This window comes from Pogona vitticeps, chromosome 2 (assembly GCF_051106095.1).
Source record: "Pogona vitticeps strain Pit_001003342236 chromosome 2, PviZW2.1, whole genome shotgun sequence".
NCBI classification, from domain to species: Eukaryota; Metazoa; Chordata; class Lepidosauria; order Squamata; family Agamidae; genus Pogona; species Pogona vitticeps.
Window position 1 is genome coordinate 138,487,235 of NC_135784.1, and position 12,792 is coordinate 138,500,026.

General features: G+C 43.0%; 1 protein-coding gene across 3 annotated transcripts; it reads right to left on the reverse strand.

The window, feature by feature from the left end:
- Window positions 1-5,859: 5,859 nt before the first annotated feature.
- On the reverse strand, window positions 5,860-11,134 carry TOB1 (transducer of ERBB2, 1). Of its 3 annotated transcripts, none has more exons than XM_020815036.3 (2): window positions 10,890-11,134; window positions 5,860-7,753 (listed from the first exon to the last, which is right to left on the reverse strand). In XM_020815036.3, exon 2 carries the CDS (start codon window positions 7,608-7,610, stop codon window positions 6,612-6,614), a length of 999 nt encoding a protein of 332 aa, XP_020670695.1. In that variant the 5' UTR covers window positions 7,611-7,753; window positions 10,890-11,134; the 3' UTR covers window positions 5,860-6,611. The 3 variants fall into 3 exon arrangements, with proteins under 3 accessions (XP_020670695.1, XP_078240360.1, XP_078240361.1); XM_078384234.1 differs by lacking the exon at window positions 10,890-11,134 and adding an exon at window positions 9,909-10,106; XM_078384235.1 differs by lacking the exon at window positions 10,890-11,134 and adding an exon at window positions 9,416-9,754.
- Between the last annotated feature and the right edge of the window lie 1,658 nt (window positions 11,135-12,792).

The following is a 12,792-nucleotide window of genomic DNA, read 5'->3' on the forward strand; positions in this document are numbered from 1 at the left end:
GTTTTTGCTAGATAAAATAACTGCTCTTTTTTTCCTATATATTTTAGGACTATGCTTGATTGACTCTAATTGTATTAACTAACTAACCTGTAGGGATTGTTTATGTTGGACCAAGTTGGACCTAGCAGCAGTCACCAGTGGCTGCCATATTGATGCATGGTCCATGCTCTGCTGTAGTTATATAATCAAAGAGACATTACGTGGCCTGGTGAAAGCGTGGAGAGTCTACCTTGATCTTGTTCCTTGTTCAGCTACCTGCTACAGCTTTGTGCACACAGCATACCAGTCATGGCCACATGGCTGTGCTCACTGCAAGGAAACCCCACTGGAAATTCTTTTTAAATTCACAAATACTGACCAGAGATTTCATCGTTTTGATGGTCAATGATGTCTGCGACTTTCTACCTCTTAACTAGGCTGCATTCTGGTTCTTAACTGATACCGCTGTAGCAGAGCATAGCCATGCACTAATCATAAGAACTGATGGTGGTAACTGGGGCTAAGGCCAGATCATATATGTTTTATCCTAGTACAGGTGCCAAGCCCACAAAGGCCAGTGTTTATAAGCCACCAGGGCTGAGACATGATGAATTCACAGGACATCAAGGCGATTACGTGCAGGATTGTAGTCATTGTGACATTGTAGTTCAGTAATCCAGGCAGGTAAACTGAGTAATGTTATTGTACATTGTTTGACTTAATTAAACTATTTCTGTTGCGCTAAAAGCTAGTGTTATCTGGTTAGTAGAACACATTCTGACACAATTTCTCCAGGCATTCCCAATAACATTACAAATCAGGTCTTGCTGAAGACAGTAGAATTTATGTTCTCTGAGTGTATCAACATATGACAACAGCTTGTCACTATTTTAAGTGTAATGGAGTCATGCTACAAAATGCCAGGAATTGAAGTGTGATGGTACTTAGAATACCTTTGCTGGAGATCATCAACACACTGCTACAAACTCTAAGGGAGTGCCTCAAAATAGTATTAAACTGTTGCATCTGTACAGTGCAGATAAACAGCACATATGGTACCACAAAATAGGTAAATAGCTGTCCACGCTGTAGTCTATTACAGACAAAAAGCATTTCACCTGGTCATTGTATTGTCTATTCTTATCTCAGGATGATTTAGAAGAAAACTTGTTTTAACATGCTGCAATGAAAAATTACCTCATGACCATTCTTAGTCCATCATATGCTTTATGGAAAAGAAATTCCCTTCAAAACAAATTTCAGAGGAGAAATTTCAGATAAATTATCATGGGTGACGTCTAGGAATTCCTGCGCTTTTCTTTCTCATGAGGATCAGGAGTAAATATGCGTGTCTCTCTTTTCACTGTATATTCATCTCTGTGGCAACCAGGGCCTGCCCTTCCCATGCTTCTCACACAGGAACTATAGCCACAGGGAAGCTATCATAAGGTAACTCCTTCCACGGAGTTTTTACAGAAGAACTGTGGACAGTCTGAGAAGCCGCCTAGAGTGGTCGAAATGACTAGATAGGCGGGGTATAAATACAATAAATAAATAAATAAATAAATAAAATTGCATAGCTGACGAGACAATGTTTAATAGAATAACAAAATAAAAATGCAGTGTCCCAGCCACTTTAAATGTCTTACATTAAGCTCAAAAATAATCAAAAGAGCTGTATACACGAGGCAGAAAAATGGAGGCATCTTCCACGCAGAATTAAACTTTGAGGAAATTGGAAGGCAGATAATGACACTGCTCTAGCTTTTCCTTGTTCTGGGAACTGGGCGCAACACTGTCCTCATCCATACCCACTTATAGGGGTTATTTAAAAAAAGGCTCTCTGTGCATCTGCATTGGAGACTAAATGTACCTGCATATACAACCCAGAGATGTAACATTAAGAAGGAAAGTGCTGAGCCCTGAGAAATGATGGAAGTGTTGAACCAACCTTCTCATGAGAGATTTTTCTGAAAAACATTCTCAGATGTTCTTCTCATCCACTTGGACATCAAAAGCCACTTTGCAGATTGATGCTCAACATTTCTCCATCAGTTTTTGGATGGCTCTCCCCCCACCAACTCCATGCCCTAGGATAGCAGAGGCTCCTGTGGAGGAATCAAAACAGTGCCCTGGCTGCCAACCCCTTTTGTAGTCACAGTATGAAATACAGTACACCAAACTTTTGAGGGCAAAAGAACAAAGCTGTACTACAGCCATTGCTAATAATGAGTCCCACCTCAGGAAAAACTGCTGGAGAATGTTTCCCTCCCCTAGAGAAACTCACTAAAATTGTCCCAATTTTTATTCCCTCAGACATATATATGGAGAGTACCAAAAGACCATTTGTGCACAACTTTAGTTTTTTAAAAAGTGAGTTAATTTGCTGACCCTTATTTCAATTTCCCCCCTCATTCTGGTAAAGCTTTTGCCTGTCTAGTTCACTCAGGCCATCTTTGAAAATCCCAAAGTACTGTCATATTGCATTAACATTCACAAGCTGAAATACAAACACTATGGGTATATAAAGGAGAAAAATTCAGTTTTAAAGAGTGGCTTATTTACTTTGAGCCAAACATTAATTTTTCTTGTAATACAGTGCAAAACAGATAAATGTGTGGTACTACTTATGCCAGGGGTTTTAAACTCAATTTACCTGGGGGCCGCTAGAGACAGAGTCTGGGTGAGGCTGGGCCGCATCAGATTTTCCGCCAAGCTGAGCAAGAGCCCAAGGAAGCCACCCAGGAGTTTCCTTAGCCAGCAGACAGGTGGGCCGGCTGGCAGGCTGCAGTTCTGGATGGAGGGTGCAAGAGGTGCTGTCTTGCGAGAGAGCCGGCGAGCGAGGCAAGGCTTTTTTTTTACTCTTGACAGAAGAGGGGCGCTTTGGGGGAGGGCAGGCAAGGCGAGGGCCACAAACTATCATCTGGGGGCCGTAAATGGCCCCCGGGCCGCATGTTTGAGACCCCTGAATGCCCATTGTCAGATACAAACATTGAAGACAACCTGACAGCTAGTCAGGTTTTAACTCTGCATTGGCCTGACGAAGATCCAAATTGCATATATAATAATTCTGACTTACGGTAACCCTTTTTCAGGTTTTTCCAGATAGAAAGTACTCAGAAGCGGTTTACCATTCCCTTCTTCTGGGGTCCTTCTGGGACTCTGAAGCTTTCCCAAGGTCACAACACACAGGAGACACAGCAAGTAATCAAACTGCCAACCTCTGGCTCCACAGTCAGTTGAGGATCTAGTCGGCTCCCAAAGGGCAAGCAAAGCATAGATATTCATTTTTAGCTTATTAAGATAGCTATGGAAATGATAAAAACTGATTGTCCTAAACCACAGGTTTTTTCCAATGAATTATTAGAAACCATAAGAATTATTAGAAATAACAGAATACTGTATGGTGATAGATCTCTTCAGCAACAAGAGTGAATGTTCAAAGAAAGATCAGGTTCAGCTCAACCCATACATGTAAGTACAGTCTCTTGGTGCTATATGAACATATTATCCAGTGAAAATGCGACCTAAAGAGCATGATATGTTTTGTTATACAGCCAACTGAAAGGAGTATGAACTTAATTCCAAGGATATTACTTTCAATGGAATAGTAACTACATTATTTGTTAAATGTGTTATTTCCCATCCAAGATTTGTCCCGATACCTTCACTTCCCTTGTTTAAACATACAGTATTTAAATACTAATAGAAACCTATCAATTATATCTCCCTGCCACAACCAAAGGATAAATGGGATATGCAACTTAGTGTTAGAATATATTTTTCATATTGAAAGTGAAAAATGTAATCCAATTAAAAATATTTATCTTGTAGTATAACTGGAGGCTTGACCAACAGCTACTAGCAAAGTGAACAGCACTGGACAAAAAAGGTCAATGATTCCACTCAATCCAAGGTATCTTCAACTGCTGCTCAAAATAGTTTCTTAATATATCTAACATAGTATTTACATCTACTGTACTAGCCTAATAGACACAAACCAAGATACAAAAACTGTTCAAGCCATTATTAGTTGTTGAATTTCAGTATGCATAGGAAGTAAAATATCACATCAGGACCTGTCTGCTCAGTTTTGCCTGATGTCCCTATATCTCTTGTCCCAATTCTTCACAACTTTTTTCCAGTTTCTCCAAAACTTGCTAAGATGCTAAAAAGCATGCTGGATTCTATTCTAAGAATTTTAACACCCACCTGATCCTAACTTAAGGCCAATATGATGATTCAGTATCTTTTTATCCCAATGGTGCCTTTAGAACACCAGAACTTGTTGGCCAAATCTGACCCACTGTTGTGTGATTAAACACTGTTGAACAAGACAACATCACTCAAATTATCTGGGGGATTTGGAAATACCTACAAGAAATATTGTTTCATGGTTTATCCTTTAAAATGCCTGCAGAAATATCCACTGTTCAGCCACAGAATAGCTTACTTTTTGTGTTATACTGCCTCACATTTCACACATTTACATTTCTAGCAAAACCACATAGCTAATGCTCTTAGTCTAAAATGTTACATACTAAGGACAAAATCTTGTTGGTGTTTGAAGAGGGATACTGCAAGTTCCTGCAGCTAGCCACAGCTAATTAACAAGGTGCTCAGTGACTAGGCATGTATCCAACGTATGCTTGGCACTTCATCAATTAGTTAGAATTAGCCTAGCGACTTGCCCAGTCTCTCCAAGAACACAATGGGATGCTCAAATTTGTTTTAAATTTGTTAAATTCATTTAAAAGCAGTTTTTATCAATTCAGCTAGAGACAGGGTTTTATTGTATATATTGCATTTTGTGTGTTTGTACGATTGCACTTAGATTTTGATGTGTTGTGAATTGCTCAGAGTGTATGTGTCCACATGTATGGACTGATGGGGGTGGTATAGTAATCGAATCAAATAAAACCAAACCAAATTACTCACTCAATCAAGCAATGGCTGGGGTCTGTTTTATTTTTAAGGAAATAAGGAAAGAGAAATCTGTATCTAACAACTACTCAAGTTTCTAGCTTATAAAAACAGCACCTACATTATCCAAAAAACTGAACAAGTCACAATAAAGGCTATTTCTATTACCGGTGTAATTTAATGGCGGCAACCTGCAGCTAATTAACCAGTGCTGGTCACATTCTGGGCACACACCCAACCACGCAAACTGTACAATGGTAATTAACTGCAATTTGCCACCATGACTTACACCATTTACATACTCCAGAGTAAAATGACAGTACGCATGTTTCTGGCCACTTTAACCTAGTTCTTACTAGAAGCCATATACAACTCAACAGTCACTCAGTACAAAATAATTTTTAGCTCATATTTGCAGTATAATAGTCAACATGAACTGATCAGGCAGACAAAATGTCAGTGGAGGAACGAATGATGAAGCTTGTTCAAGCAAAACAAATATAATAAACCGTCATGGTTTTCCAATCTGATTAAAAAGCCCAGAACATTTTCCGGCTTGCATAAGAGATTACTAGGGTGCCATGAGATGGCACAGGAAGATGAAGAATTCAATTTTTCTTACAACAACCCACTGCTGGATGAAGAACAGAGGCTTCCCTCCTCCTCATTTGCTTTCTATTCTAGGCACAGAGGAGAAGCAGAACAAGTCCTGCCTTCTCCACCAGCCCACTCAAGCACCTGCATGGAATTCCATGCCCTTGCCCTGTGCATAATTCTCTACCAACCAGGACCTACCTAGCAAATGTTTGAATACTGACTCGGCTTTGGAAATTTTGTAAGCAGCATACCAGATCATCATAATGCATCAAGGCAGCATACTACTTTACATGACTGATTAGTCCACTCACTCTCTCCACTACTGTTGTTTACCCATTAAAACAAGACCACAAAAACTGGTGAATTTTAAAGAATTTTAATACAAACTTAATATAAACTATTTCAGTCCCTCTCTTTAACATAAGACACTGACTCAAAATACTTTTATACCTTTTTCAAGTATTGCACAATGTAGGTACAAAATTAATATTTACGATTACATTTTCTTTCATAATATATAGCAAAAAATCTTTAAACTTTTTAACAGAAAATACAATTTGTGTTTCTTTCTTGGAAAAGTATTCCATACAATTTGAATTCCACTGCTTAAGGAATATTTTGTACACTTTTTAGAACTGATGTTTTTTAAGATGGATTTTATAATTTCAGTAAAAAAAATACAACATGAAACTGCTGCAGTTGTCACAGATCACTGTAGTAAAAAGATAAAAATGCAATACCATGTTGTAGAAACAATATATACTCTGATATTTTACAAACTTCGTACTAAATTAAATTAGAAAAGACCAAGAAACCCACTTATTAGTGCCAATTTTTTATATATAAAAAAATCAGCCATGTCCTTGCTATATCTTAAATACTGTAAGAGGCCATATCTTGAGTATATTTAATGTACAGTCAGTAAAAAATAACTTTGTGCTTGGTTGGCAAATGAAAAAAAAAGATGCATGTTGTCCTTATCTAACCAAGCTTGAACGTATTCATACTACAAGCTTTTTTAAAAACTCAAGAGCGAAAAAGATACACCCTTGGGTACGTGCATTTCAACTTGTACAATATGATTTGCAAATTTTATTTTATTTCATTTTTTTTTAGTTAGCCATAACAGGCTGGAATTGCTGGTTAGAGTACTGCATGCTATTTAAGCTGAAATTCAAGCCATCCACAAAAGACTTCTCATTTAGACCTCCATAGGCTGCAAACATATCAAAGGCATTACTGTACTGGAGAGGACTAAGGTTAAGGGGACTGTCACCAGGGAACAAACTGCTTGTACTGCCTTGGCCCTGTACATTAGGGAAGATGAACTCTTTTGCGTTAGGAGAAAGGGCAGACGTCTTCTGCTGCTGTTGTGGTGGTTGCTGCTGTTGAGGAATTTGCTGGCTACCTAGGCCAAGACCGTAGAGAGAGTGCATGGAAGAGGAAAGGGCCTTCTGTTTCAGCAGATCATTGACATTCAAGCCCAGGTTAGTGGGAGAAGTGCGGGCAACTTTATTGGTACGGCTGCTGTTCTTCATTTTGGTTGAGCCAAACTTGGTGGCAGCAAATGTGGCAGTGGTGAACGTTAACGGCTGAGTGGACCGGGGCATGAAGGTTGGGCTCACAGTTGCAGAGTGACCAAAGGGAGGTGAAGGAGAACTTGAGACAGAAGATACTGGATCACTTATTGGCATGAACACCTGGGCCTCTGGATTAAAGCTATTCTTGATTTCCTTATCCAATTCACATCCATTTTCATTGGAGTCATCCACATAAAGCACTTTCACTGGTCCCTTTTCACCAATTTGGTATGAAACCTCAAATGGGTCAATCCAGACACTAAGATCCTGAGGCAGATTGCCACGCACATCATCAATGTCCAAACCACTCTCTTTGGATGCTTGTTCAATAACTGGGTCCACTTTCTCTCCTACATGTATACATCTAAACCCTGATCCTTTGTATGGCTTTTCTGGATACCAATGCCCTTCATACTTCTTCTTAAGGAGTCTTTCAAGTTCTTCTCCAAAAATGTTCACACGTCGTCTGGGAAGCTTATTGTACAAATATGAAATAATGAAATTGAGTGCTACTTGTATTTCAAGCTGCATAGCTGCTACGGCACAGAATTGCAAAGTCTCCGTTTTCAAACCACAAAGACCGGGGGGAAAATGTTCAAAATACCAGAGGAAAGCAAATTTTGTTCAAAGTGCTGATTCTAGCAGACTATTCTTCACCTTGAGTAGCGTTGTTCCTTTAAGAAAAAGAAAAGCAAAGATCCAGATAAGGAAAGTGCAACAGCAAGTTGACTTAGGCCTATTATTTTAGCCTTACACTTCACTTAAAATAGGTTACATTCTCTCTGCTGCAGACAGACATTTGCAACACACTGGCACTGCAAATGCCACTTAAAAGCTGACCACATTAAACACACCAAGCACAAATACAACAGCTTTATAGAAGGAAATACAGCAATAAGATATTAACAGGTATGATACATAGCATTTAAAACTCCAAGTATGCAATACAAAAAAATAAAACAGAGAAGAATAAGTATGTATTTAGAATGTAACCTGAGCAGTAGAAAATCAATTGAACTTCAGATATAAAAAAGGGTAGCTCTGATAGCACAAAACAAATTTCAAAAAGCTATTTACGCCTTTATTAGGCCTCACTATTAATTTTGGAATCTGTCAAGGTTCAGTGATCAAACCTCTATTTTGGTGATTATTAAACCCAGCTGTAACATGTTAGCATTCTTTTCAATATGCCTAAATTAAAAATTGTTTAGCTTTAAGTGCAATGGATTATTTTCAATATTGGCAGAATTCCAAATCTATTTCACCTCAAAGACAAATGTACCAAATACAATAATACCTACATCTGGAAATAAATCAGGAGCTTTGAAAGATGTGCCAAATTTCAGAACTATTATCAAAACAGGTGTATGCAATACAAATGTTCATTAAGACAAATCAAAAGAAACCGTTGTAATTGCATAAACATTTTTAAAAATTACAAATCCAAGCCAATCTCTAAAGAATATATTAATTTCTACAATGCAAATGTAATCCTTGTACAGTACTATATGAGAGATTTGGGTTCTATTCATATCAAAGTTAAAACAATTCCTATGTAGATCTAATAAAACATGAAATACAAAGTCAACATTAAAAAAGAAAAACCATACTGCTACAAACTAGAAGGTTCTAAATAGAAAAATTAGCACAAAGTTGTATTTCCTCCCCTGTTGATGGCTTGTTTTTGTTAACAGCACTGCACTGCAACATTGGTTTTAAAATCTAGTAAAGTTTGCAATCTGGAAAACAAGGACATTCAAAATAATTGGATTTTATTTCCGTGCCCCAAATGGTTGATTTTCAGTGGCTAACTCGGCTTCTGAAATCATTTCCCTTTTGTTCTGCCCTCTTTAAATGATAAGAAAACCACCAGCTGTATGATGAGGCGACCTTTAAACGATTGCTGGATCAGCACTGGGTGGGGATAAGGAAAGATCAAGGGCAAATAGACGATATTTACAAATGGAACACATCAGGTACAGAGGATCTGACTGGGGGAGTTGTACAGAACATTGAAAATGATTTATTAATCCATCTGTTTAACCTCCCCTGCAGTATAGGAAAGATATTATTCTTTCAAGGGGGGCAAAAATTAACACTATTCTTTATCCTCTCTTCTCTGACACAGAGAGCTAAGCTAATTAAACCTGAAACATTTCAAACATTTTCTGTCTATAACAAAGCCTGTTTAAAATTAGTTAAACCTGTTAATTGCATGAATCATAGCAGTGGTGGTGTCGGAGGTGGAGAGAATTATGAAGGGAAAACAAGGAATCTTAAGCAGAGTACACGGGTTACATAACCAGGCAGTTGGGTCTCATTAGATTTCTGCTCACAGCTTTTTGAGCTCCAGCAGCAGCTAAGGAGAAAGTGCTTTCTATGAAGGGTCCAATGATTGGCCAAGTTCTCTCTCTCTCTCTCTCCCCCCTGATCAAGCCCAGCAGGCCCAATTCTCCAGTGTCCCACTTCCAGTGTCCTTTCCCCTCCCTCTCCTTTTTCCACCAGCACAGGGTGTAGAGTAGAGCACAATTTATTAAAACCTCTTCTGTGGAAACGGGATCCCTGGCCTCAAGCTCCCCCCTCCTACTCTTCTCCCTGGAGAACCTACATCCCCTCCCTGCCTCCTCCCACCCACAAAACCAAACTGGCCTCCCAGTCTCAGCCCAGCTCCAGACTAGCTGCGGCCCTTAAAAAAAACAACTGCCCTTCCCCTCCCCCGACGCGCCTCTTCTCGGTGGGATTGTGCCAGTCCCTCCCCCCCACACACACACCGTCTCCAACTGCACTCCCCCCCCGACAGGCTGCGCCCCCCCTTCCACCCCTGCCAACCTTCGAGGGGGCAGTCCCAACACTTCAGCCGCCTCTCCCTCTCTCCTAACCAGGGGCGGGGCTCTGCCAGCCTCCATTCCCCACACAAGCACCCAGATGGTGGGAAGGGGGGGGGGAGGAGGAGAGAGCTGTGCCAAGCAGCAGAACACCCCCCCACACCTTAACCAAAGAGCCCCTCCCGCCGCGCGAGGCGGGTCTTGTGCCAACAACGCTGGCCCAGCCCCTCTTTCCCCCCCCTCCGAGGGGCTGCGCCCGCCAGCCATCTCCGCCTCCCTCCCTCCCTCCCTCCCTCCCTCCCTCCTCCTTCCTCTGCAGGGCTGTGTCAACACCCTCAGCCAGGGCTGCCCTGTCAAATCTCCTGCCAACACCCTTGCTCGCCTCCGTCCGAACTAACAGGCGAGCCTCCCTCGGCCGGTCAACCGTCCCGTCGTCCACTCCCCCCCCCAAAAAAAAACCCCAATTCTCCACACCCGTCCCACCCCGCTGCCTCAATGGGGGCAATGCCATCCTTCTTTAAAAAAAAACAACCACCACCCCGTTCTCCGTCACAGCTGCTCCCACAGCGTCTCTCTCTCTCGCTCTCTCTAAATATCTATCTCCTTCAGTGGGGGCAAGGCACAAAAGCTTCCCCCTCCTATACACACCCAGCCCTCCTTATGCCCCACCGAGGTCCATCTGTGGGGCTGCTTGGAACCTCCCCACTCACCCACACACCTCAAACCCGCGCTGCGAGGATGAGGGCGCGGTAATCGCTCCCCAGTACACTCACTCTCTCTCACACACACACACAACACACTCTTTCACACACAGAGAGAAGGCCTCTCCCCTCGCCGAAGCCCACCGGTCTGTGCCAAGTCACTGCTCTGCCACCGCCCGCTCTCCCTCAGAGCTAGTAGTAGGCTCGGTGGGAGCGGCTCCACCGTCCACCCCACTCGACGTACGCGCAGAGAGAGAGAAAGAAAGAAAGCGAGCGATACTCACCCGAGGTGAGTGGGGGAAGATGACGTGAATAGTGCAAACAGTCCCGGCGAAAGTCCGGGTAGGAGGGAGGGATAAAGGAAGAATGGAGGGGCTCAGTACCGAAAACCCATTCCCCAGAAAGGGCGCTAGGAGAAGGGAAGGTTGCGCTTCTCACACCCCTGGGCCACAGACAGCGGTCCCCCTCCGATGCAGCTGCTAGAAGTCTTCTTGTAGCGGCCGACCACGGCCCGCGCCCCTATATATGCCCTCCCTTGCCCCGCCCCTTCCCTCCTATGTGGTTACGCCCACCCGCTGTCCGCCCACAAGCCTCTCCGGCCCCACCCACTAACTTGCCAATCGATCGGCCCCGGCTCCGGACGCGGATTCCTATTGGGCTTCTTCTCATGCCAATAAAATTGTACTGCCAACCCACCCACCTTCCGTGTAACCCTCCTTCTGTCCCGTACGCTTCTCTCTTATCCTTGCCAGGAAACGGGGTGGTGGTGTTGCTTTCTCTCGAGCGGGCGGGGGGGGGGAACCTGCAAGCGCGAAAGCAGAAGAGCGGCCCAGAAGGTCTCTCTGTTCACCTGCGTCTGCTTTCCTCCGCCAGACAAACAACCGGGCAAAACGTATCTCCCTCCTCCTTAGTATTCTGGCCACATTTGCACCACTGGTGTTCTATTTTTCAGATCTCGTTTTTCTCTCTCTCCTCTTTCCCGGTCACTTCGTCGTCCTTCTTAGGCGTAGTGACGAAGCGGACTTGTCCACGAAAGCTCACATTAAAATAATAAATCTTCTCGGGCTTTTTTTCTTTTTCCACCGTTTTTTTCTTTCTGGCAGCTGTTTTCACACTTCTGCAGGGTTTTTTGTTGTTGTTGTTTGTTTTGAGTGTCCCCTCCCCACCTTGGAGGCTCCCCAGTCCTTGCAAGTGCCTCCTATATGTTCGCTCCCGGGTTCCCTGCCCCCGCCTTCGATACCCATATTTTCCTAGATTGGCATTAGATGGTGCTCATCGCCATTTTCTTGGCTGGGCTGCTGCTCTCCACTCCCCTTCCTCGGAGGGGCCAATGAGCATTAGTCCTTCCCTACGTTCACTCCCACCTCCCGCTGCTATGGGGCTGGCAGTGACGTCAAGCCTGTACGTCTGTCCTCTGGGCTTCTCGCCTCCTTTCCAGGGTGGCGGAAACTACATCTCCCAGGATGCTCTTCTGCCTTGGGCGTCGTAGAGGAAAGCGCCCCCTCGCCTTTACCGGGAGACTGCAGGGAAGGAGAGAACCGGGACCCAGCGCAGCGCCCCACCCGGGCGGATGCGGTGGCTTCCTTCGGAAAAAGGCCCGTCACCCTTTCCCTTATTATATATTCCTTCAGATGAAACAAATAAATCACTTGCCTGCTGGGGAATGAAATGATACTGTTGGGTGACGGAAGTGCCATTTAGGAAGGGGGCACGTCTCTCCGAAACTGTCCTACAAGATGGGCTCATTGTTCAGCAGCACCTCCAGCTTTGCGGAAATCGATGTTTTTATCCTTCAGGACTACCAACAGAAGGTAATTCCATCCCCCAAACTGAAGGGAGATTGAAGGAGCGCCGCACTTCCCAAATTTCTAGGTTTTCCTCCTCCTTCTCGGTACATGCATTTCTCTCTCTCTCTCTCTTGGGGGAGCAGTTTTTGCAGTTTCTAACAATTGTTTCTGGTGAAATCCGTTTGTCCAAAACAACAGTGTCTGCAATTCCTAGCATGCCAAAGGCACCGCGCTTACTTGAAATTTACAAAAAGCAAAAGGAAGACCCAGTTTGATCGGATAGTTGCTACAGTTATTATCTTTATAAAACCACCCCCGCTACTGTATATCATCAGACCCACACCTAGCATGACCAACAGAGGCCAGGGCATTCATCGAGACAAGAGGTGGCTTTATTAAT

Bases quoted from the DNA above. Each gene is read 5' to 3' on its own strand.
- TOB1 (XM_020815036.3), bottom strand. From the start codon at position 7,610: ATGCAGCTTGAAATACAAGTAGCACTCAATTTCATTATTTCATATTTG.